Consider the following 24890-nt stretch of genomic DNA (forward strand, 5'->3'; position numbering starts at 1 on the left):
CATAATTAACTTGCGGAACCACAGGATGTGGTGCTATGTATTTGTTTTTATCTAATGCAATTAACTCTTTTGACATTTTCTTCAAAAAAACCTTGCGTAACTTGAAAATGTGTACAGAAAATCTTATCTATGTATCATGTTTCTGCTGTGTAATGTATTTCAAAAAAGATTATTTAAGATTAAATTTAGATAACTTATTCAATTAGGGGTGGCTCATTAGTCATCAAAATCTGTTTGGCACAGTTTATTATCGACAGAGTATACACTTGGTATAGTTTATTATCAACAGAGTATAAGATGTTAATGTCTACAATTTTTTATTGGCAGGGTATTTTTTTAAATAATTGAGAACACTAAAATATAAATTTGGCATTTAAATATTCCGTATGAAAATAAATTTTAACCGTCAAATCTGTGTGCAAATAAATTTCTTCTCGACTCTCTTGGAATGATTCTCGCTCTCTTTCATCATCTCAATAGTGTCGTATCTTTTCCTCTCCAAATTCCGTCATTTGCCACCATAACTCAAATTTCTCTTCGTTGTCTCTTTCTCTTCTTTAAGTTACTTTCCGTCTTTCCCGGCTCTCTTGTATTTATTTCCCTCTATAAATAACCGCTTCGAGCACTGTCCATGGCAACCCATTACACATCTCCTCAACTTCTCTCTCCATTTCCGGCCGCTTGAGTCGTATTTGTTTGTCATGACGAAGGAGTGGGTATCAATGGAAGTTGTCAACAATGATGATGGGTCGTCGTCATTGAAGCAAAAGAAGGTGCAGAGGCTGAGATGTTCGGTTCAGAACTACGATTGGGGGAAAATTGGCGAGGATTCGCAAGTCGCAAGGCTGTACGCGTGGAATTCCGGGTCAGAGATTGACCCAGACAAGCCTTACGCGGAACTTTGGATGGGGACCCACGAGTCCGGGTCGTCTTATCTCGTGCCGCGGCACGGCGATGGAGAAATTGTGAGTCTCAAGTCCTGGATTTCCAAGAATCCGAATGTGCTTGGTGAGAGAGTTCTGGACAAGTGGGGTTCCGATCTCCCTTTCTTGTTCAAGGTATTGTGGTTCTCTTCTCTGTGAACATCGTATTTGTCTATGAAATTGATTGCAAAGTTTGTCTTGTAATCTTACAGTTTAATCTTGTCCTCAGCAATTGATTTCTGAGAAATTTCTACATACTGGGAATGCACATTTTAATTTTCTGTATATTGAATCCTTGAATCCCTTTTAAATTCCTCATCTTTTTCTTTCGGGTGTTCGTTACTTGATAATAATAATAATTGTTGTTAGTATTGTTGTTGTTCTTTCTACGGTTGTTATTATTCTTATTAAAAATTACCTATATTTAGATGTAAACAATCCATATAAATGCCTAAGCTTGAGTCTAAGTGAATATTGAGTTTGATAGAATATTCTCTACAGGTTAATTGGTCTAGTTAGGGGTGGATTGGGGGGTATTTTGACAGCAATTTTGAGAAAGGACTCTCTTTTGAAGTGCAAAGGAGTACCAAAACATCGAGTTTTATTTGGTTTGTGGAGATTTGAATGAGTTTCATTGGTGTCATGCTAGGTTCTTTCAGTGGAGGAAGCATTGTCGATACAGGCTCACCCAGATAAGGAATCGGCAAAGACTCTGCACAAGCTGCTGCCAAATGTTTATAAGGATGGAAATCACAAGCCAGAAATGGCTTTGGCAATAACAGAGTTTGAGGCCCTTTGTGGTTTCATAAGTCTCGAGGTATTTAATATCATATCTTCTATTTATTTACTATTTTCGGAATGGAGACTTTGTTTAGATTTATGCGAATGATTTTAGTTGTGATGACTGTGAAACTTGTCAAATTAATGGTCTGGTGGCCGTCAATGAGCAACTGGGTCTGTTGGTCTGAATATTTCAATGCCCTAAACAATGAAAAGGAGAGTTTGTCTTCTGATACATGAGACTCAAATACAGTATTATTTGATTGTATATTGCTCTTCAAAAGCATATCAGTCGGATTCTTATGAACTTTTTTTGATAGTCTTTTAAATTCCTCAAGACAGTCCACCAAAGTAGATCTGATTTTTATGAACTTATTCCATATAATAATATGCTAAGCACAATAGAGATTGTATATTGCTCTTCAAAGTATATCAGTTGGATTTTTATGAACCTTTTTTTGCAAGTCCTTTAAATTCCTCAAGACAGTCCACCAAAGTAGATCTGTTTTTTACGAACTTATTCCATATAATAATATGCTAAGCACAAGAGAGATTGGATGAGAGTTCTTTGCCTAGGTTTGGGTCCCATTTTTCTATGTTCAAGCTTATATTCCTTTAATATGAGAAAGTTGTTATTTTCTTTCCAGGAGCTCAAGGTTGTTCTTCACAATGTTCCTGAGATTGTAAAGTTGGTTGGGAATGCAGATGCTAACCAACTCTTGCATATGAACAAGCAAGATGGGGAGAAAGTTAAAAATGTTTTGCGATCAGCTTTTACCCAACTCATGTCAGCTGATAAAGAGATGACAACAAAAGCAATATCCAAGATGAAAATTCGCCTGCACAGGGAAAGTCAGGTCAGCTGAAATGTTTGACCTATTATCTGTCTTTTAATATTAGTATTTTTTTGTTAGAATGCAGCATGATTAGAATGTAATGGCTTACCCATGTGGATTTCCCATTTTTCTCCAGTTAAGGCAGTTAACTGACAAGGAACAGTTGGTGCTGAAGTTAGAAAAGCAGTATCCTGCTGATATTGGTGTGATATCAGCATTCTTTTTCAATTATGTGAAGCTTAATCCTGGCGAAGCATTGTATCTTGGGGCAAATGAACTGCACGCTTATATATCTGGAGAGTGCATTGAATGCATGGCAACATCAGACAATGTTGTGAGAGCTGGCCTCACTCCCAAGCACCGGGATATCCAAACCCTTTGTTCCATGCTTACGTATAAACAGGTAAAAAGAACAAAATTAGATATTCGATTGAGTTTCTGATTCGATTTTAATAATTATAGATTGTCAAGTGAGGCGTTAATGAATTTTGAAAGCAGAGGGTCAGTTCATAACTTCATATGGGCAATTACAAATTGAGTGGGAAAAAAAAGTAATTATTTGCTCTTTGACATGCTCCTTGTTTGTTGAAAGGTTAAACACATTCCAGCATCGTAATGTTCTTCGCTGTCAGATTGTTTCTTTTTATCATTAATTTGAAAAGAGGAATGTGATGCATCGTCTGCATACCTGGTGTTGTGCGCTTTACTGGAGAAACGTACTGAGTTGATTGCTTGCTGATACATATACTTGTATGGCGTTGTTAATTGTTATGTAGGCAAAACCAAACCAAACTAGGCATTTACAATCTTCCTAGGAGGCATACCCCTGAATGACATTTTCATAACTTTAGAGTTGGTACTTTTTTTTGTTCCAGGGCTTCCCTGAGATACTGCAAGGCTTTCCTTTGAGTCCATACATAACAAGATACCTTCCGCCTTTCGATGAATTTGAGGTTGATAGGTGTGTTCTTCACATGGGAGCGTCAACAGTGTTTCCCGCTATCCCTGGACCTTCCATTTTCTTGGTCGTAGGAGGGGAAGGAACAATGAAAGGAGTGGTATCAAAGGAAGTAGTTTGTGAAGGGGACGTTTTATTTGTGCCTGCGAATGTTGAGATTACCTTGACAGCCGCGGCAGAGTTGCACCTGTATAGAGCAGGAGTGAATAGCAGGTTTTTTCAAACCTTGCGAGTTGGAATGTAGCAGCAGCGTCTTACCAAAAGTACATATTGTTGGCTGATCAGCTTGTATTTTTTATTGCTTTAATATTTATTTATTTTTTGTACAATAATTTAATATTTACCAAAGTTCCACCTACTTTGCATTTTTTCCTTTTCTTTGCAAGTAAAATGAAGTTATGATCAACTTTCTTGAGGCACATCAGTGTTTTTTTTTTGTCTCGAACTGGTATGAATCACGTGGGATCCACAATTTTACATGGATTATGCACTTCTGTCAGAGCATTTGGATACAACAAAGAGAAGAGCAACGATACCACAGAGATTAACAGTTTAAGATTAAATTCATTCCAAGAAAATGACAAAAGATTTCTTTCAATTTGAAAGCACTGCCCACTGGACTCCACCCCCAATAGTAAACCCATGGGTCACATGTAACATCTGCAAACCACACGGGTCGGTTAAGTGCTGCTCAATTAACTCCATGTTCATACCAGAAGGGAGCTGGTGGAATAGACAGGTCTGCCCCTGCTTCAGTTGGTAGTATTGGACCCGCATCTTCTTGGCATTGTTGAGAAAAAAGCTACTGGCTTTCTGTACATTTTGTCTGATGAGAAGTTTGGATGATGAAGACAGAAAGGCTGCAAGGAAACTTCGACTTCGAATGGGCCAAAGCCCAATTCTGGTGGGCGGAGTCGCAAAATTGATGGGCTGAGGATATCGTAACACAGGAAGGCCCGTTATTCGCTTGACTCTCTCTCGTGGGTCTACATTCACTTCCTTCAAGGAAGAGACTCTGAGGCAGAGAGAGCGAGCGACGCCGTTCTTCATTCAATTTCCGGTGTAGTGCTCGACTTCGAAGGAATCCAAGTTGTTTGAGTATCGAAGCAATTCCGCAAGGTGTCAAGAAGCTGAGATTGAAGTATCTCATTCAATATCTCTGATTTTCAACAAAAATGATGTCTCCGAATCAAGTATCTGAAGATCGAGGATCTTCTCAATTTAGGTACGTGAACCCTAACTCTTTATCTCTCTGTTTGGTTTCCAAGAAAGGGAATGAAAGTAAAGGGAACCAATTCGTGATTAGAATATATTTTCCGTGGTTCTTGGTTCTTTTCATTTTGCTCAATCTTCTTAATTTGACTAGTTATGCATTGAAATGGGGTTGTTGTTTGATTTATTTTCTTTTATCTGAGATTTACTAAATGTGAATTAATGTTTTACATCTTTTCATTTTGTGGGTTTTCATATAATTATCTATTCTCCGCTTGGCTTCATCATATTATAAAGCATGATGGAAGCTTGGAACATACCGATGACTCCTTTTCATTTCTTCTTGTGTGTGTTTGGTGTAGGCATACTCCCTTGCAGATAATCCATATTATCGGTAACTTCTTAAGAATATGGTCAGTTTATTCCTTGTACCGTTACTTGTCTCAGACAGGAGCATCAGTGGCACTTGTTATCTTCAGTTGTCTGGTTCCATCGTCCATCCTGTTTTTGATTTTGCAAAAGCCTTGGAAGGGGAGACCACTTGCTAACACCCAGGTTAGTTGAAATTCCTTTGACTGGATTACATTCATTAGGGACATCAAATACATTGCATTCGTAGTTTGTGCTTTCAATTTGCAACTTGCTTAAAAAGCATTTGGGTTTTTCCAGGTAGTGCCATCTATCATAAACGGTGGCATAACAGCATTGTATTTCATCTTGTGGGGAAAGGGCCTAAGGTCATGTGGACCACATAGGTACATATATACATGTGAAGGATCTAAGCTGATACTTGTGTGGTTTCAAATGCCTTTTCTGCTGTCATCTCCCTCAACTTCTTTTTTTCTTTCTCTAATTTTTCTTTGATTTGGTTTACATGTGTGTGTGTGTGTTTTACCCTTTTGGCATGAGGAATATGAACTGTGTATATATATATATATTCATGGATGAATTGGCTGTCATAAACATTCCTGTGCAATAAAGTTCATAGTTTATGAAATATTTATAATCGAAATTCTAACACTTTGAACTCTGGTTTTTGATATATGATGCTTTGAGTGGAGCTTGTTTATCACACATTAAAGTATTGTATATGATTTTCACATCCTTCCGAAGGCGTCCTTGGGGTGATCTCGTAGTTCCTACGGGGTGGAGGTGATGGGGTCAGTCCATGGATTTTCCTTCCTTTTGTCGCATTTCGCTCAAAGGGTTGAAGGGAGACAGTGCATCAAGCTGTTCGCAAGGGCCAACTTGATCCTCTTCCCCAAGGATCCCAGATGAGGGAATCCTAGGAGAGCCGCCGACTCCAAGATAATGTTTTTCCTTTTATTGTCTCTTGTTGGCCTCATATGATGTCCTTGATGAAGTTCGATTGTTTTTCTTGGAAAACAGGTATCCAGGAATGATTGCTTGTTTCTTGAAAACTGTTTTCCAGGAATGAAACCCTTGCTAAATTCTTCATCTACTTATCAATTTACTATATAATGACTTCTTCCTGCTATCTTCTCATTAGTTAAGGTTTTGATTTAGAGGGCTTCTTATGATGGCCCCATCCTGGTTTCGCAAAATTCCATCGTTTCGGGTCTCAAACGAACTGTTTTCTGTTTTTAGGGGTATTTTTGTAATTTTACATTTCCGTGTTTGCATTATATTAGGGTTGTAGCCGGCCCTAGTGATCATTATCTTTCATTGTATCAAATATATCAAAACCCTAGAGAGTTTTCTCTCAACCTTCTGGTGGATTCCAGTGTTACTCTTTTCATCAAATGTTGGTTTGATTTGTTATTCTATTCCTTTGTTGATCTGCCTGCGTTACTCCTCTTCATCCTGTCCTAACTGAAGTGGTTCTCCATTTGTGTAAATATTTGAAGAGCATCCAAGGTTTGCACAATGAAAGGAAAATAATCACAGAGGTTCCCTGACAGTCAGCATGCATATATTGTCTTGTAGGGAACATTTGTTGCCATCTGTGTAAACAAGTTCAATGGTCAGGATAATTGCCTTCCATAATAATATTACAATTTATGACTATAAGTTTCTCTTACATAGCATTAAAAGTTGGCTTGGCTTCTGCTAACGTTGCTTCCTTTCTGCCTTTTGAATCCGTTCGAGTTTATGTTTGCTCATGAATTAGATCATGCAAGATCATTGAGCTTCTGCCTGATTTGCTCTATTAGAAGGGATCTTGCATAGTTCCTACATTTCCTTAAACTTGGCATCTTTTGATTTTTTTATCATCTGAAATTCATTGGTAGTCGTAATTAATTATTCGTTTGTTATGATTCTAGAGCTATTTTAGCAGAGTATTCCGGTGCTGTTCTTGGGGTATTATCTGCAGTATTATATGGCCGGAGGGGCAATGTCTGGAAGAAGGTAGGTTTGTCAAATATGCTTAATGATCTTTAGTTCAAGTTATATCAATTGTTTGCTTCACTTAGTGTGAGTAATAGTGCTTTTAAGCCCATAAGATACCGGCTTTTTGTTAGCCATATAAAGTACTGAATTTCATTATTTTTTGAAGATATTCATATCATTGTCAAGAGATTGATCTATGATTGTTTGCCCTTCAAAAGAGATTGACCGTTTCCTTTATTCATGTATTTATATTTCACTATTAAAAATATGCCACTGCTGTTTTGTTTGAGACATGCATAATGTTGCTTGAGAATCAGACTCCCTAAATTTGTCATAAGTAAACTTTTCTATGTTGTGTGATAATCATAAACTCTTCCGTAATTAGCATGTGTTCTAACAGGTGGGTGGGCTCGTCGCAATGTTGGCATCTTTCTACTTCTTGTCTCAGGGGTGGGCGATGGCAACATACTCTCCCTTTTATATCCTTATATACTGATTCTTGTTTGATAATTAAATTGTAGCAAGTTTTTGGTTTGATGAATCCTCTTAATTTATGTTATCCTTTTTTCCCTCTCTTTTTATCTTCCCATTGATGTTTCTTATTGTAAATTTGCAAACTCGTTTTCAATCTTGTTAGAAACTTAACATGAAAATTACCATTCAAGGAAAGCCTTGATGTCGAGGTTCAGACAGAACAAGTGTTGGGTATGAAAGAAATGACAGTTCCAATAGTTGCTGGTATTTTATCTGCTTTAAGAAGGGTGATTGCACGACGTGTTTCACTCAAGGTGATTTAAATTATTCATTTACTGTTATCTATTGCTTGTCAATTGTCCAAAATTCGAATTAACTGCTTGCAGCGTTCTTTGATTTCAGAATCAACTTAAAAGGAGACTTAATGCGATAACCATTGCTTCTGCTACATGTTTTCTATTTCCTGTTGCCATGTGGGACATGATCATTGTAAGTTCTTTTATAAAGTTTCTCCTATATCAACTTGATCAATATCAATATATGAACTTATGAAGTGAGTTTTGTAGAGTTGGAAAACACTTCCCACTTTTTTTTCGAAAAAAAAATAAATTAAGTTTCCTTTTCCTATAAAAGGTGTTGAATTCTTTATTTTTAAATCTCAAAATGCATTTCGTTTTAGAAAAATAGATTACTTTTTTTTTTTTCATTTTGTTTTAATAAATGCAATATAGGTCATGTTTTTCATCAAGTTGTTCGTTTAACTAATGGAGAATATACTTTCATTTAGTTTTATTTTATTTTTCAATTTTCTGTTGTTTTTACCCTTTTTCCAACAGAAAATAAAAAGAAAAGAAAGAAAAAAGAAGAAGTTATAACCCATGTTTTCACTTTATTGAATCAATTAGATCTCATCATTTTGCACAAAATAAAAATAGCAAGCGAATTCTTGTCCTTTAAGAAGCTCAGCTTGATTAGTATTCACTTTTTTTTTTCTTTTGATAAGTTTGATTCGTATTAACTTGCCTCCTCTTTGGTTTTTGTTGGATTACTTCAGGGATCAACCTCTGTTAGCAGCACAAAACTGCCATTTTCAGTTTGGGCCTTCCTGAGCACTATTCTTTTTGGAGTCATATTGATATTTTATGTTGACAGTATTGCGGAGGAAAGGTAATTGAATCCATAACACGTGTTGTTGTGGTCCTTTGTTTTTGTGATGCTTTAATTGTATTGTATTTGTATGAACTAATTTTTGGGCACCAGGGAGAAGTATTCCTTTTTCGAGGAGACTTGTAATCCCCTGTGTGGCTTCTTGTGCATCAAAATTGATTGGCAGTTCTATAAATTTGTAGATTGCACATGGTTTTCTCTTCTCCAAGGCATTTAATGGTAGCTGGAGGATGCATCATTGTGATGGAGATTGTGTACAAAATGGACTTTTCCTTGCCAGGATTCTTAATTTGCTCCTTCATTTTGGGCTTTGGTATGTATCGAAACTCCAAGTCCAGGATATATAATCATTTATTAATGGAAGCGATAAGCAGGTTACCTCACAGTATTAAGGAAAGTCACAGTTGTTCGATCCAATCAGACCAGTGCTTAAGCCGTTTTTACTTTAAAATAGTCAAAGCATCTCTTGTTATATGGTTCACTAATCTTAGTTATCAAATCTGCGAGCTTTGTCTTCTAGACATGAACTTCCATTAACTAAAAAAATCTAATGCTATGGTAAATGCAATCAATACACCATTTGTTAGATTAATGTTTAGCTTTTCCTGAGCTGATATGTTAGTTATTGACGAAAAGCATGATACACTGATACACATGCTTTTTAGTGTGGGAATGTTGTGAATAAGCCACCTGAGCTATGAATATGATAGATTGGCTTCATATTTTGGTGGAAAACAATTAAGTTTCTTTTGCCGTTCAAACTAAAAATTTGGGGATATATAGGACATATAGTCTACGATCTCGACCATAGCTTTTACCCTAATTTGCAAACAATTTAATTTCCTTTCTTGCTTCTCTTTCATTTTATTTCAATCGGCTAATTTGAAAATTAAATGATGCACAGGAATATACGAGGCCACTTCTTTGGAACGACCTAGGACGGGTTCCTTGCAGAATTCAGATCTATCAAATGGGAAGTTAGATGAGCAAATTCAGATGTCCAGTCTGCCGACATGAAGTTTTACGTCTCTCTCATAATGTTTTCCTCTACGCACACTGCTCTGAGGATGCTTAACAGCAGGTGAAGTTTTTATTTCTATAATTCTGTTTATTCTTTCTTTTAGACAAGTGGAAGATGTGGCTGAATGTTGGCAAGAACAGGCAAAATGGAGTGAAATCCATCTTGGCATGTCCTACAATACATTTTGTTTATCTATCTCATTGCTGATTGTATAATTTCATTGAATGGAAAGTACATCAATCCTGTAAGTACATTTTGACGGCTCGACTTTCTGATGAATAGTTTGTTCTTGTAGTCATGAAGATCACTCAAACTATGAAAAGAAAAGTTTTGTAGCATTTGCAGCTCGCCCGAGAAGTTCTTGCAGGAGAGAGGCCGATATTGTTTTTCCCCCTAACTCATGATCATCAGCTCAAGTTGACTTGGATGGGATCTGCTGAAAATTTTCAAACACTGGAAATAGGATCTGAAAATCAACTAGACTCTTTTAGCTTTTGAAGTACCAAATTTTCTGTATCAAATTCCTCTCTGACAGTAAACGAGTTTGTGCACTTTTAACTGAGTTACAACAGATCACATCATCATATACATATTTTGCAGATGACATGTTTAGCCATTCAATCATATACATATCTTGCCATGACATTTGACGGTGATGATTGTTTGAGGAATTTGGGTAAGAGAATGAAAATGGCCTCACCACAAATCCAAGACTCCATCCCATACCAACCACAACCCACCAATGCTCCAAGCAAAGTGGGTATATGTAAACCTTTTATACCAAATGATGATCTAGCCAAGACTGGAAAAGCAATCCCATATCTTGCACCAGGATGTCCTGTTAGGACTAATGGGACTAGTAGGATTATGTTGGCAGCAACAACTGTGGCAATTCCTTGCCACCGAACCATCCTAAGATCAACAAAACTACATGCCAAGTAATAAGTTGGGACTCCCAACAACAAGACCAATCCAAAGACTAGCCACTTCCCACCCTGAAAAGGTTCTCTGATCAGGTGGTGTTGGCTAGAGATCATCACCTATGAGAGTAGGATTGGGTTCGAATTCATCGGATACAGGAGGACTTAGGTGTGGACTGGCTTGATGCCATTGGAGACGTAGACTTTTTGCCTGCCTGCTGCATATTTTTGGTAGCAAAGGAAGGTATTTTACAGTTAATTTGGTGGTTATGGTAGTTGATAATGGACCAGTGATGGTGGTGGTCAAATGAGAGGGTGTCTTGTGTTTTGGGGAATTGAAGAGATGAGAGTGATTTGGGATGAAGATGGAAGGTGAGAGATCTGGACACAACCATGATCCCAAAAAAGTGAAGATTCTCGTTTAAGATAAGAATGGTGTTTCTGTGGTCAACAATTTTTGGTAGGTATTTTTCAACTAAAGATGTTTATCAAAAGACAAGAAAGAGAGAAACAATGACCTTCCAATGGAGGTTTCTATACTGCCTTACAACACTTGACAGCAACATTTTCATTTCATGAAGCGAAACAGCTAAGAATTCCAATAGGACAGAAAACAAGAAGGCTCACTGCATTGATGAAAGAAAGAGGTCAAATTATGATAATCCATTGAACAAATTTCCATTCAAATTAGTGCTGCTGATGATCCATAGTCAAATGTTTCTGAATGAGATGTTATCACATTCCATGCTTAGTATTTCCAGCACCTTTTGTGACTGCCTTAGTGAGAACATGCGTAAGAATTCCAATAGGACAGAAAAGAAGGCAAAGAGAGACTGAATGCCGAGTCTCAACTTCATTTTCCAGTCCGTCGTGAAACACTTGCCTGGATATAGCAGAACGAGACAGTATATGAGTCAAAACTAACAAAACAATAGAGAGCAAAAATTGAGGGAGGAAGAGAGAGCACGTAAAGGAAGGCAATGGAGGGGAAAGACCTTGCGGCAAAGAGATCTACAGCCAATAAGTGAATCCATGCAGAAGCTAATGTCATCTCGCTCGAGAACATCTTGGCAATTCCTGGCAGCTTCACATGGTACAAATACATTGAAGTAAGAAGGGTTTTTCATTTGTTGCCATAAACAAAATGTGGGTCGGGTCGAGTTTGTTGATATACGTACTTCTGGCAGCAAATATTTGCTAGCGAACATCCACCGTATAGTATCAGGCGTCCAGGAGAGGTATAGAAGATATCCATACAAAAGTCCAAGCACAATATACGGTATGGTACTTTCCATAGACCTTCTGGTCTTTGAATTGAATGATTCAAACAAGTGTAAACATCAGTAGATAATATTATGAATTTTTTCAAGATCAAAGACAAGAAACATAGAGAAACTCTTATTTCCCCTTTTTTTCCAATTCTTTCAGAAAAGAGTAAACGATCACTTGATTTTTGTGTTTAAGGCTATAAACAAAGTGATTCAGTGAGAATGATTGATGGACACCCACTAGAAAACTTAATTTAGCTTATACACATAGTTCAGAAGAAAACAAACATCTATAATTACATGAACCATGAAGGTTTGTGATTCCAAAGATCCAGAGAACTTACCAATTCAGCTTTAGGAGCAACAACCATGAGAGTGTAGAATGGGAGAACAGCGGCCGTTCCAATGGTAAAAACACCGCTAGCAATTTGAGAGCTTGAAAACCCTACAGATAATAAGGGACCAGATACTGAAAACCGATATTTGTAGTGGTAGGTAAAATAACAAATGGAAGGAGCCTGCAACATTGAATTCACTACATTGAAAAGAAGAAAAACTATGCAATATTTAAAACTGCCTCCCTACATTGACATGTCATGAGACATTGCCAACTTCAAACCGCTTTTCTCTAATCCCCTATATAACAATTTGAAAAGGATCCGATAACATTAAGCCACTTAATCATCGAACAAAACTTGCTACAGCAGCAATAAGAAACTAGAGCTTCTAATTTATGGGGTATAATGAACAGAAATTTGAGAAGCTAGCAAATGCATGAAGAGCAAACATCAAAACAATAACATGCCACTTTTGTTTTTTCTTGTACATGGGCACTAATCATAACACAAATCAGTTCCTGAGACTAGAACAAAGCATACATGTAATCACTAATCACTTGGAGCAGTAGATTGTGGCAAGTCATGCCACAGTTAGAACATCAGAGATCATTGTCATTTGTGTAATGGGATCTGCAACTAAGGTAGCCCCAAGTTTCGAGGTTTATCAAAGCTTTATGAGCAGGCAATAGGAAGGCAACCAACTTTTCTGGATGAAATCATTTTATTCTAAATTGAGATCTAGAATTAGTAACATCTGAATTGCGATATATTTCAGCAGGAAAGCTGCAAATTTGACATAATGTTTGTTTTCTGGATTATGTGGATTACCGAGACAGATAGCTAAGATAACGCTTTTAACTGATGATTTCAGAGATGAAGGTCTAACTCTATATTGCAGGAAGACAAAATTAACTCAGGGAACTTTGCAAATAAGATCAGTGATAATAACTTAATAAGCAATGTAAGTAACAGGAAAAGTTACATGAAGCAATGACTAGAGAGCCCATTCCACTGCGAACAAAGCTTGTAACTTTCGGCTTAATGAGCAGTTTAGATCCTCTGATAAAACTCGAGTCACTGCACGCCTCAGTTCGCACTCTTGCAACTCGACAACCAAAAAGTTCTGTGGTTATACCTTTAAAATAGAAGCTTTGATGCACTCCAACAATGTGGCAATGACCTATAGCTTGCCTCTTATGGTCCATCTACAAAAGAAGAAACCTAGAACATAAGGAAATCCCTCAAGCATAGAAAAGCAACTAAAATGTTAACAACCACCAGCCTTAACCCAAGTATTTGGGGTCAGTAACGTTCGGCAATGCAGAGTCATAAAGAAAGCAACTTTAACCAATCTCATAACCTTCGTCAATGGATAACAGGAAGAAGAAATGATTCAACATTTATCCACATAAATACTGTCAAATACACCGTATACAAGTAGTAATTATTCAAGAATTCATCGAAATTACATGCAACTGCGAATCAAAAAGTAGGAGTGAGACAAAAAAGGAACACCCAGATGAAAAAAAATCAAAAACCCAGAAACTCAGTCGTGTAAAATGAAAAATGGAATAGCGAAAAACCAGAAAAGAAAATAAAAAAACTGGTGGACAGAGAAAAAAGGGGGCATACCTTAAGGGGCAATCGAGGACTGCTGAAGCAAGAAGCGAAGGCCATTGTTGTTGCAAACTCAGAAAACCCAAAACCAATAAATGGGTCTTCATTCGGTTAATCCAATTAGGAAACCCATATAATGCAACAGCAAAGCCAAAAAAATTGGTGAGGTGGGCATTTCCCACTTCTGTAGAAAAGAGGAGTACAGCCGGATTACAGATAGGTAATCAAAGCTTAATAAGGAAAGAAAGCAATGAAATCGGTGCTCATTGCATCATTGTGCACTGAAAGAGTCAGTTTCCTAAACATTGTCTGCAGAAAGAAAGAAAGGCACTCCCCAGCTAAAGAAAAAGTAATTTATCTGGACAAGGTACATGTCCACTTTGCTCGTTCCCTTTTGTTGCCATCTGAGTATTCTAAAAGGAAAAAGATCTGAACTTTGTTTTGGTAGCCATACATGTTCTTACACATGGCAGTTGATATAGATGATATGACCATCTAGGCATGATTTTCTTTTTCTTTTTGCTATTTTTTTTTCCTGCTTTGAATGAAAACCATAAACCAAGTGGGGGGCAATAATTGACTTATTCATTTGAGCCTTTGAGGTCTTCTGCCATCAAGAAAATTAACGATAAAAAAGGAACAAATAAAAAAAAAAGAGCATCCAATGTGTCCTATGTGTATAATGGGACCAGCATATGGGGTGAAATTTTGTATGTTGTTTTTCGTTTTCTTTGACTCGTCGTGAATGATTTTTTTTATAACATAGAGTTGACTCAACTATCCATCAGATAATCAATTGGTAAACCCCAGGACGACATGAAAGACCCCATCCCCCATTGATCAGTTGAGATCGAAGTCGAGATCCAATGTGGAAGATAACATAGGGTCATGTTCACACACACTGCGATGAGCAATGACTCATCTAGCAAATTGCGATAATAGAAACACTTATAATACTTGATCTCATGACCTTTCGCTTACGTTTAGAGTTATCGCGATCAAATTTTGTCATAGTGAATTAGCGAGTCACCAAACTCCATTTAATCTATATATAAAATCTAGAGAGAGGGATTAAGTCTTGCTCTTGGTTATGGATTCAATCATTCAAATGACCTTTCCAAATTTATCTTGCAAAAGCAAAAAATCTGTTTATGATAAGCGAAGCACCTCCACAACAAACACCATCACCACAAACACAGATGAATCAAACTTCTTCTTTAGCAGCGGCATGATGGCTAAATATGGCTAGGTCAGTCAAATAAATTAAGACTTGAGGTTCTGAGCTGCTAGCTTTTGATAGAGCAGGTTACATGAAGGCCTAATTTCCTAGAGAGAAGAAAAACTTGTCTAATGGAGGGCAATGTGATCATCAAGCCAGGAGGTAATGTCACCAAGAACTTTAGAGATCATCTCATCTGGTTCACCATCAAGAAGGCAATGATAAGCATCCTCATACAGATTTATCTTCTTGTCCCAACTGCTTGCCTTCTCATATAAAGCCTCGCTTATCGATGGATCGGTAATAACATCAGCCTTCCCATGCAAGATTAGTAATGGCAAGGAGACCTACAAGAGACAATTTTCAGTTAGCCATCAAGTTACAGAAATCTCATTATGCTTCAAAAATTTTAGACAAATCAATAATTTCCACATTTAGAATCTGATAAAGCCGACTTCGAAACAAAGCGAAGAAAACAGAATGCAAATCAGATAAAGAGGTTGAAACAATAAAACAGCTTTGCAATAATATTTCCTACTTCTTAAAAAAGGAGAAAAATCGGAGGAATAGACATGCCTCTTCAAGTCGTTTTTCTATCTCTTGGGTGGTTTTGATACATTCTAAAGCCGTCCCAAGTCGTGCTCTATCCTTGTAAGCGATTATGTTATATGCTGCATGCTTTTGGAAGAGAAACAGATAGGATTGTTTGTCCAAGCCAGTAAAAAATATTTCCATAAAAATATGAGATCACTCTTACCAGCTCTCTTTTTTTCACATCTCTTACTGCCATCTCCAAGAAGTTCATGGATTGAACTAATTTCAGCTTTGGAAAAAGATGAGCTGATACAATCAAAATTTGCAGCACAAACCATGGTGGAAACATGGCATCTCCTAACTACAAAAAAGATGACACTCCAATCAGTAACATTTGACAAATTATAGGGATCTTCTAGAAGTTAAAAATTCCAGAAGAATCAAGTTGAAATGAGTACTTTGCACATTGGTGCAACAAGAATGGCACCATTCCATGCTTCAGGTTGTTTTAGGTGAATCTTCACTGCCACAGCTCCGCCCATAGACTGACCGAACAGGAAACTTGGAAGACCTCGGAAGTCTGGATTCTCTGACAACCAAAAGAAACGTAAAATCCTCAAGTGTATCTAGGATTGATATAAGCAGAAATTAACAAACTAAATGTTTTCCTATAAGCTTTGCAATCAGGAATTCACTTTCAGATCTTGAGTCAGATTGATTCACCTTTGACTTTGGAGAAGTGTTCGACAACATAATTGACAAGGCTATCAAAGCTTGGAATATAGCCATGAAGGCCTTCAGAGAGGCCAAACCCTGGATAATCCATTGCGAAAACTGCATATCCAGATGATGCCAACTTCTTTGCAATTCCTGCAAAACTCAATGCCATTAATCAGTTCTATTCACCAAATGGGTCAAGTGTAAATCCCATGAGAGCTATTCATGCCTTCAAATGTAAATGTGCATGTTTCACCATAACCATGACAGTAACAGACAACTGCTTTCGGACGAGCAGCCTCAGGAATCCAGCTCTTGGAGAATATTTCCAAACCTCTAGAGTTCACCTCATATTTCTGTCACAACAAAATTCAAGACAGATCAACTTTGTTTAAAAGTACATGTGTGGCTATCAATTGAAAATCTAAAAATAGAGTTGTACAATGTGCTTATAAACAAGGATTTCTACGTCATTGAAACTTCTTATAAAAGTATAAAACCCATTAAAAGGTCGAAGCAAGTTTGCAGGGGGGGCATTGCTATAATACGTGCAAACATACCGCACTGAAAACTGCAGGGGGATCATGTTATAATCCAAGCATCTCCTGAAGTTACAAGTTTTTTTATCATTTTTTTCCCCACAATCATTGACTTTAGTAGGTCAGTTACAAGTAAACAAATTTTTAAGCATGAAAAACTTGCACTAGGGACAGAAGCACTTGAAGAGAGTAAATGATTAATTGGTTTTCCAAATCATGAAACATGTCCGAAACAAAGTATCTGACAATTGCACTTGATTAGCAAGATTAAAAGTCCTAGATTGTGAGATTGAAGTTTATTTACCTCCTCTATCTTCAGCCCTTCATATGGAATCTGCAATCACAAAAGAACAAAGGTAATCTTGTTATCCTCTGCCACTTTTCTTTTTTCTTTTTACATTGTAAAAGCCAAGTACATAGAAGAACACTGCTAAAACATCAAGCTATTAGCAAGCAAAATTATCAAGAATGAGCAATAGAGAGGGAATGCATAAAGAAGCTTCAACTGTCCCAGGAGGAATAAAGAAACATGCAACCTACACAACTCCCACTTAAACACCACTAAATCCATAATGAACCATCACCATCACCATCACCATCATGAACCATCACAACTAAAATAAACAAAAACAATTTAAAATCATCCATGCAAGAAGCAAGTCACCTAGCTCAAGTCACCGAGGACATCAATCGAACACGTAAACATCTACATTTAGCAAGACCAGAACAAGAAAAACACTACCTTCATCAAGCAATGATCAATCCCACATTGGACTTCCTTAAACGCCTCACGAGCACGGCGTCTTTGAGTTGCTTTGTCCATACATTCGTCATACAGTAAGCTCTGCAAGTCACCATGGATGTCTTCAAACCTCACTGGCTGCACCATTTACCTTTTTTTTCCCACTTATTATTTGTTCTCCTTGTGTGAGTAAGAATTTCTCTTCTAATGCAGCTTTTATATACTTTCAACTACACATCATTTATATCTTCAATGCAATAAGGACCAAGAGTTGTTGGATCTCTAAAAGAGGACGGTTTCTACAAATGGGTAGTTGATGTAAGCAACCACCCATAGAATTCAAAAATATTTATAATACTTCTGACTTCAAAAAACATCTTGATCTCACATCCACATTTATGGAAGTAGGGTTTTTCAAATGACAAGAAAAAAGAGCTATTTTGTTTCTCCAATTTGTGGAAGGATGGAACATTGAATACAAACGTACCTTCACCACATTCGCGGAACCACTCTCAAAGAGACTCTGACTCTCCATGCTCTGCTATTAAAATCTCATTAATGCCTGCATTCAATAACACAACCTCACCCTACGGAACCCAATTAAAGAAAATTCAGAAAAATCACTGTGTACCAACTGCTCAACATTAGGTTTGAAGGGAAAAGATCGCATCTTTCTGGTGATTTTTAGGGAACTAATAAGGTTCTCTCAAAAATGGTATCGCTCCTTCAAGAAGTAACAGGCGAAAATCTAGTTCCACTTCTAGGGTATTTCTCAAAGCTGTCTGAGACTCTGAGGACAACCATTGTAGGAAGAGCCATGATTGGGAGCTTGGAGACCATGCTAGCTATCAAAGAACCATGGTGGAATGGTTGATGTAGCCCATAACTAAAGAACGACATAGAATATTTAAAAAGAAAACAAAATTAATGTCACAGAAAAATATTTTTGAAGTTATTTTTTCTTTTTAAATTAAGTAAAAAAATTATATGTTGTTCTGGGATTAATGTTCCTTAATTGATATGTCAAACATAAAACATTTGTTTTATTTTGTTAATAAGTTAGTCGGGCATTCAGGTAATGTAGAGATGTCGTTGTTAAATAAAGTACCCATATCAGAAGAATTACTTTACACCTGCAAACTCTAGAAAATAAACGAGAGGAGAGCGTAGCGTATCAATAGACAAAAATAAATGTTGAGATTCATAAATGAAAAATTCATTCAATGTAACTAATCAAACTCATTAAATTATAATTATATGATGTGATAGAGTCATAGAGCCCGCTTTCACGGTTTAGGCTACTCCCACTTCACTTGTAGGAGGATCCTAATACTGTCACGTGACTCGTAAATGCATGAATGTGACCAAAAGCCCAATGTCATACTTGCTAAGCCATTGGGTGACGCACATAATGGTTGTCCGTTCCATTACCCACAATAAATCTCCTTTAATTTTTATTATAGGCAAGGCAACGTCCTTAACCGGGATTGGGAAGGGGAGATGAGATTTGACCCTTAGTAATCATTGTGAATACACACCATCCTTTATTTACTTTTTCTTTGAATATCGTGGAACCTCTTCAAGGCAGAGTTTTTAGTTTTTATCCACCCCCAACAAAGAAAATCCTCGGACCCATGCACCGCACCCTCAGAAGTTTTCTTACACAAAATCAGGGTACGTTGCTGGCATTTTGTTGCCCCAAAATATTGACAAGAGGTTAGGGCCATGAGTTTCATGCTGCAGGGAAATATGATTTCGATAGAAACTGCTTAAATTGAAGAGACTAGGAGTAGAGAATATAAACTACACCAATCTGCTATAAATTAACTAAATTTATAAATTATTGAAATATCTCAATAGCCACATTTCTGTACATGCAATGGCAGCCTTATTTATCAACCAAAACAGTACATTTTATTTGTTTTCCCCTCCTTCCTTTATGTTCTTGAAGAAGAAAAAAAAATAGAAGAGGGCCAATGCTCAAGAGGTATCACTCTTCCTGCTGTGTTCATCGAGCCATGAAATTATATCATCCAAAGCTTGAACTATGGTTTCATCAGGCTCGCCCTCGAGAAGAGAGTGAAATGCATCTTTATACAGTTTGAGCTTCTTGTCCGAAGTCCTTGCTTTATCATACAAAGCCTTGCTTACCGATGGATCAGTGACGATATCAGCCTCCCCGTGCAGAATTAATAGAGGTAGAGATACCTGTAATCATCAGATAAATGAATAGACCAGTTTCCCCACCATATATCCTGGAATTGGGTTAAGATTCATAATGTTCCATGTACGAACTTACCGCGGAGAGTCCAGTTGAGGTAATAGATTATCATAAATGATTAAAAGCAAGTAAATGTCATATAATGGAATAGAGAGAAGGAACTGACGTACCTCTTCCAATCGACGTTCTATCTCTTGAGTGGTTCTGAGCATCTCTAGAGCGCTCCACAAGCGTGGTTTGTCCTTGTAAGAAATGACATTATAAGCTGTCTGCATTCAGAGAGGAAAGTACATTATGCAGAAGAACTGCAGTAATGATCATTAATTATCAGAACACGAAGACAACAAATATATGGGAGATGTAATTACCAAGTATACAAAACGTCCTATATTCATATTATTTTGCTACAAGCTAAAATTGCTCTATTTTTTTATTATTGAAATTATCTGTTTCAAAAGGAAAGAGAAAGACAAACCAGCTCTCTATTCTTTAAGTCCCGAAAAGCTGCATCAGCTAAATTTTTCTGCGGAACTAACTTCTGCTTTGGAAGAACATTAGCTACACCAATGAGGAGTTTTGTCACTATCAGTGGTGGAACCATGTCATCGGCAATCTGCGTAAAATTTATAAGTTAAAAAGGATATAAATATTACAAACAAATAGTGAAATAGAGCTTCCAATGCTAATTGGGTTTAGAGAAATACTTTGCACATTGGTGCAACAAGAATAGCACCATCCCATGCATCAGGTTGTTTCAGGTGCACTTTCAGAGCTACAGCTCCACCCAGAGACTCTCCGAAAAGGAAGCTAGGTAAACCACTAAACTCTGGGTTATCTGCCGTCAACCAATCATACACATTTTGAGACATCAGTATTTCAAGACATTAACATCATAATCACATGGCCAAAAAGTGTGTAAAGTAACCACTCAGTGACACTCTAGTACTCTACATAATCTTATTAGATCTTAAACTGGTAAAATGGGAAATCCCCACAAGACCGTCATCTGAAACAAATTTCTATCATCACCAGCCCAAAGAAAAAAAAAAGGCAGGTATGTGGAATGTGAGAAGTAAATTAGAAAAGAAAAGTATGAAGGGAAACCAAATCCTACCAGTATAAAAAAAAATGGCCCACCAGTATAAGAAAAATTATTGGTACATGTGGATTTCCAAGAATGTTCTCATAGATTCATGTAACCGACCCCAAACTTTTGGGATAAAGGCTCAGATGATGATGATGATGTGAGTTCCAACAGAACGTAACGAAGGGACAAGGGTTAGAAGAACGATACTATGGGCAGAGCAGATGATTACTGCAGTAGAGATTTTTAACATGCCACTATCACTATCATTATTTCTGCATCGTAAATACTCAATAGAAAACTTAGCACACCTTTGACTTTTGAGTAATGTTCAATGACATCATCAACAAGTTTGTCGAAACTAGGAATATAGCCATGAAGGCCTTCAGAGAGTCCAAATCCAGGGTAATCCAGTGCAAAAACTCCATACCCACATTGCGCAAATTTCCTTGCAATTCCTACAAACATGCCCATGGAAAGATTTTTTAGGTTTCATTATCAGAGCGTGTGTCTATGTTTACGTGTCAGTCCTTACTTCAACTTGACATAAGATACATGCCTTCAAAGAAAAAGGTGCAAGTATCGCCATAACCATGGCAAAAACAAACCACTGCTTTGAGTTGAGAAATCTCAGGAATCCAACTTTTTGAGAAAATTTCCAATCCTCGAGAGTTCACCTCATACAACTGTAGCATAAGTTGTAAGTGATCAATGAGTAAGCTGAAAAGGGAGGGAGACCATTATTCTGATAAACAAAATTTATGCGCATGTGAAGTGAAAATCCGCTCTCAAAAACAAAGAAAGAGAATCAGAAATGAGTCATCAAGTTTCATTTTAAAATTTTAACATGGGCAGAATTAATTTATGGCAGCCAAGGAAGATTTTCAGTTTTAAATATACATGAGAAAGTAGATGGAACAGGGAGAAATTGTTCACAAAATGAAGTTCTTTAAATTTGCTAGTCAAAGCAAACAAATTTCCAACAACTGAACCAAAAAGATAAGTGAATAGTCCCTAGCTAACAATTTCTCCTTTCATTCTCCTTTAACAGCTTATTATGAATCCAGTCTCAATAATGCTTTTATTACACAAAATGAAAATCATTTAATGATGAAAAACATTTGTGCAGCAAAAGATGGCATTGTAAGTGAATGTATACACATGAAGCAGTTTTTCGTCTGCATAATTAACCTCTGCTCAAGCATTGGCAAAATACATGTTTAAATGCAAATATGCAAGCATGACGCAGAGTCACTGGATTTTTCATCAAGCTGCCCCACCGGAAAAAAAAATTGTGCAAGTTTACAAAAACAGCTTATGTGCAAAGCACTTCCTAGTTCCTAAAAAAAAGCTAAAAATTATAGACAAACAAAAGCTCGTAGAACTCATTTACCTCCTTCATTTTCAATCCATCGGATGGCGTCTGCAGCACAGAAAAAAAAAAAAGTGCATTAATATTCCCAATCAAATGACCAAAGAGAGTGCTATGACTATCCCATCAGACCATCATTTAGTTTCTTAATATTTTTTTTATAACAAAAAAATGGTAGGAAGCAAGACGCCTTGTTGCACTACAGTTGTTGATATGATGTTATCACCAAACCAAATAGAAGAAGAAATATAGTAAACTACTTCCACCAAAGCAATCAAACTCAAGGAGATCAGAAATTAAGCATTGATGGCAGCAAGTCTGCCACACCTTCATTATCTCCTCTTCACAAACCCCACCGTCAAACAATCTGGCCAATTAATAGCAGAAAAACTAAGCAAAACCAAACAGAGAACCATAACTCTCTTATTATTAGATAGTGTAGTAGGAGATAATCTACAAGCACACCAATCAGTTGATTTCTCAACTAACATTTTAATGGGGCAGTCATTAACAGTCGCAATCAATCCTACAAGGTTTATAGTACTTAAAATACCTACTTTCGAAGTCACTAAGGTATCGTGAACAAATCCATCTGAAATCAATTCAGTAACTAAAATCAATTTCCAGAAAACCCATCTGATCTACAAATAAATCGCTTATCGCCAATGAAATGGGATTGACGGTTGGCTCATCGATGAAACATCCTCAATCAAGATATGCGCTTTCAGTGATTCTATCCACATTTATTTCAGTTACTATCTAGTAGTATAAAATCAGTATGTAAGTATGTAACGAATAACAAGTAGCAGACACATATACACACTAGCATAGATTGATCCACATACCACTCGAAAAGTATACAAAACTCGACTCATCAACCGCATAAATTGATTCAATCCAAACGTATCGGTCATTTTTTTATCACCCAATAAGAAAAGGGGAAAAAAAACAGAAGTCAATACCTTGAACAATATGTGATCGATTCCAAGCTGAATCTCCTTAAACGCCTCCCGAGTTCGCCTCCTTGCCGGCGCCTCGTCCATATTGGCGTCCAAAATCCTCAGCAATTCATCATCCACCAGTCCTTTCAACTTCGCCTTCGCCATTACCAATCTCGTCTTCCCCACCTGAACACAGCAAACCCTCGCCACAAATTCTATAGCATTCCACACACTTCGTCAACCAAGAAAAAAAAAAGAGGAAACAGAGATGTTGGAGATGCGAAAGCGCCCTTCACTTTCCGAAACAGCGTAGAGCGTATACAATTCATACATGCAACATAGTACTCGTCATACCAGCGTGAGCATGACGATACAGGCCAACGCAGAGATTTGCGGGATTCATCAAAGCCATGTTTTATATTATTTTTTGACCTTTTTCGGAAAATAAAATTTGTTTTCATGGAAAATTAATAATATTATATTTCTATTTTTGGAAGGAAAAAATAAATTTCTAGAAGGGAAGAATCCGAGTTCATATAAGCTAAGAAATTGAAGATATTTCTGTTTTTTCTGTTGCATGATTTGAAAGGAAGAAGGACGCACACGTTAGTTTGTGGTTTACAAGTTTTGACTGGCTCGAATGCTCCAAAGGTGTGAAGACGAAGATGACTGGCTGGCTGGTTCAAGGATATTCTGGCAAGTCGGTCATATAACACTACGACTGCAGGATTCACGTGTCCTTTACTGCTTGTGTATCCCACTTAGATTACGACACATGTAACGCATCGACCTTGATTGCGAAATCGGATATTTGTATAGCACCTTTGGATGCCTACATATGTCCCGTTCTTATGTTTGGGTCATTTTTTGGAGCCAATTGTCCCCTTTTTGACGTATTATTTATAGTATCAAATAAAAAATTTATTACTGAGAAGAATAATAAATTCATTAATTAGTTTTTTTTATCTGAAAATAAAAAACACACATGTGACCCTCCAACTCAAATACACATACAACCCACACACACTCACATAAATGTGCACACAAATATTATTCACAGGGTTTGGATCCTGCCCATCGGGTAAAAATATATGAATGAGAATCAGTTAGGTTGACATTCGATGTGTAATTAATTAGTTACTTGCTAAAATAGGGCCTATAGTCGTCATTACTCTTTATCATGTTTGGTGGTTAATTCAAACTTTAATTAGTTTTGATTACGACTCTAAAAGGATCGGATTGGGTTTATGCTTAACCCTCATACAACCATTTAACTATGAGGGTGAAGCGTTTGGGGTAACTTGGTCGCGTTCTTCCCTCTTAGCCAATGTGGCTTTCCCCTTCTTAGTTAGGAGGTCTTTTAGGTGACCTCTCTTTAAAAGTTCGGCCATTTCATAGTTGCGATACAATCTGGAATGGTGTGGCTGTGATTGTGGTGGAAGTCACATTACTTGTTGGTATTGCTAGTATCGTCGGATTGGGAATCTATGCGCCTATCACGCTTTTCTACACGCTTGTCATCGGAACACTGGTCCTCCTCTTGCTTGGTATTGCCAAAGGCAGTTGGCTGCCGATACCCGTATTCTTCCCATCTTATTGGAATCTGGTTAACTCCTCCCTGTATAAGTCTCCGTCGGGAAGAAGTGTCCTTTTGA

The 24890-nt window shown here is 37.2% G+C and overlaps 5 protein-coding genes across 7 annotated transcripts; 2 read left to right on the plus strand and 3 right to left on the minus strand.

The window, feature by feature from the left end:
- The first annotated feature begins 431 nt into the window (after positions 1-431).
- On the plus strand, positions 432-3865 carry LOC119998687 (mannose-6-phosphate isomerase 1-like). Its single transcript, XM_038846057.1, has 5 exons — positions 432-1058; positions 1573-1740; positions 2351-2560; positions 2676-2942; positions 3415-3865. Exons 1-5 carry the CDS (start codon positions 702-704, stop codon positions 3739-3741), a joined length of 1329 nt encoding a protein of 442 aa, XP_038701985.1. The 5' UTR covers positions 432-701; the 3' UTR covers positions 3742-3865.
- Positions 3866-4581: 716 nt separating this feature from the next.
- Positions 4582-10311, plus strand: LOC119998689. Its single transcript, XM_038846058.1, has 11 exons — positions 4582-4722; positions 5072-5264; positions 5379-5464; positions 6995-7079; positions 7462-7540; positions 7719-7849; positions 7938-8024; positions 8590-8702; positions 8885-9015; positions 9607-9783; positions 10019-10311. The coding sequence occupies exons 1-10, from the start codon at positions 4673-4675 to the stop codon at positions 9717-9719; spliced, it is 1068 nt and encodes a 355-aa protein (XP_038701986.1). The 5' UTR covers positions 4582-4672; the 3' UTR covers positions 9720-9783; positions 10019-10311.
- A 934-nt stretch (positions 10312-11245) lies between these two features.
- LOC119998690 (protein ABA DEFICIENT 4, chloroplastic-like) lies at positions 11246-14273 on the minus strand. Its single transcript, XM_038846059.1, has 6 exons — positions 13882-14273; positions 13232-13454; positions 12256-12356; positions 11822-11950; positions 11639-11727; positions 11246-11526 (listed from the first exon to the last, which is right to left on the minus strand). Exons 1-6 carry the CDS (start codon positions 13924-13926, stop codon positions 11379-11381), a joined length of 735 nt encoding a protein of 244 aa, XP_038701987.1. The 5' UTR covers positions 13927-14273; the 3' UTR covers positions 11246-11378.
- A 704-nt stretch (positions 14274-14977) lies between these two features.
- LOC119998977 (caffeoylshikimate esterase-like) lies at positions 14978-18465 on the minus strand. 2 transcript variants are annotated; one of them, XM_038846462.1, is made up of 9 exons: positions 18105-18465; positions 17618-17719; positions 17180-17209; positions 16566-16692; positions 16343-16489; positions 16078-16199; positions 15843-15980; positions 15662-15763; positions 14978-15432 (listed from the first exon to the last, which is right to left on the minus strand). In XM_038846462.1, exons 1-9 carry the CDS (start codon positions 18150-18152, stop codon positions 15214-15216), a joined length of 1035 nt encoding a protein of 344 aa, XP_038702390.1. In that variant the 5' UTR covers positions 18153-18465; the 3' UTR covers positions 14978-15213. The 2 variants fall into 2 exon arrangements, with proteins under 2 accessions (XP_038702390.1, XP_038702389.1); XM_038846461.1 differs by having other exon boundaries at positions 16078-16208.
- A 942-nt stretch (positions 18466-19407) lies between these two features.
- Positions 19408-23545, minus strand: LOC119998243 (caffeoylshikimate esterase-like). 2 transcript variants are annotated; one of them, XM_038845518.1, is made up of 8 exons: positions 23257-23545; positions 22316-22345; positions 21482-21608; positions 21234-21380; positions 20543-20673; positions 20314-20451; positions 20009-20107; positions 19408-19825 (listed from the first exon to the last, which is right to left on the minus strand). In XM_038845518.1, exons 1-8 carry the CDS (start codon positions 23398-23400, stop codon positions 19598-19600), a joined length of 1044 nt encoding a protein of 347 aa, XP_038701446.1. In that variant the 5' UTR covers positions 23401-23545; the 3' UTR covers positions 19408-19597. The 2 variants fall into 2 exon arrangements, with proteins under 2 accessions (XP_038701446.1, XP_038701447.1); XM_038845519.1 differs by having other exon boundaries at positions 21482-21642; positions 23257-23365.
- Positions 23546-24890: the final 1345 nt, after the last annotated feature.

The sequence above is a fragment of the Tripterygium wilfordii genome, chromosome 5, assembly GCF_013401445.1.
Source record: "Tripterygium wilfordii isolate XIE 37 chromosome 5, ASM1340144v1, whole genome shotgun sequence".
Taxonomy (NCBI): Eukaryota; Viridiplantae; Streptophyta; class Magnoliopsida; order Celastrales; family Celastraceae; genus Tripterygium; species Tripterygium wilfordii.

Coding starts and splice junctions, on each gene's coding strand:
- LOC119998687 (XM_038846057.1), top strand. CDS start 702: ATGACGAAGGAGTGGGTATCAATGGAAGTTGTCAACAATGATGATGGG. Junction 1,741..2,350: donor GTGGTTTCATAAGTCTCGAG/GTATTTAATATC, acceptor TTTTCTTTCCAG/GAGCTCAAGGTTGTTCTTCA. Junction 2,561..2,675: donor GCCTGCACAGGGAAAGTCAG/GTCAGCTGAAAT, acceptor ATTTTTCTCCAG/TTAAGGCAGTTAACTGACAA.
- LOC119998689 (XM_038846058.1), top strand. CDS start 4,673: ATGATGTCTCCGAATCAAGTATCTGAAGATCGAGGATCTTCTCAATTT. Junction 5,465..6,994: donor AGGTCATGTGGACCACATAG/GTACATATATAC, acceptor TTATGATTCTAG/AGCTATTTTAGCAGAGTATT. Junction 7,541..7,718: donor GGCAACATACTCTCCCTTTT/ATATCCTTATAT, acceptor CATGAAAATTAC/CATTCAAGGAAAGCCTTGAT.
- LOC119998690 (XM_038846059.1), bottom strand. CDS start 13,926: ATGGCCTTCGCTTCTTGCTTCAGCAGTCCTCGATTGCCCCTTAAG. Junction 12,357..13,231: donor CTCTCTAGTCATTGCTTCAT/GTAACTTTTCCT, acceptor TATTATCTGTAG/GGTTTTCAAGCTCTCAAATT. Junction 11,527..11,638: donor GTAGATCTCTTTGCCGCAAG/GTCTTTCCCCTC, acceptor TGCTATATCCAG/GCAAGTGTTTCACGACGGAC.
- LOC119998977 (XM_038846461.1), bottom strand. CDS start 18,152: ATGGAGAGTCAGAGTCTCTTTGAGAGTGGTTCCGCGAATGTGGTGAAG. Junction 17,720..18,104: donor GTTCCGCGAATGTGGTGAAG/GTACGTTTGTAT, acceptor GGTGACTTGCAG/AGCTTACTGTATGACGAATG. Junction 15,981..16,077: donor TTGTTGCACCAATGTGCAAA/GTACTCATTTCA, acceptor TCTTTTTTGTAG/TTAGGAGATGCCATGTTTCC.
- LOC119998243 (XM_038845518.1), bottom strand. CDS start 23,400: ATGGCGAAGGCGAAGTTGAAAGGACTGGTGGATGATGAATTGCTGAGG. Junction 20,674..21,233: donor ACATTACTCAAAAGTCAAAG/GTGTGCTAAGTT, acceptor GGTTGACGGCAG/ATAACCCAGAGTTTAGTGGT. Junction 20,452..20,542: donor TTGTTGCACCAATGTGCAAA/GTATTTCTCTAA, acceptor AATTTTACGCAG/ATTGCCGATGACATGGTTCC.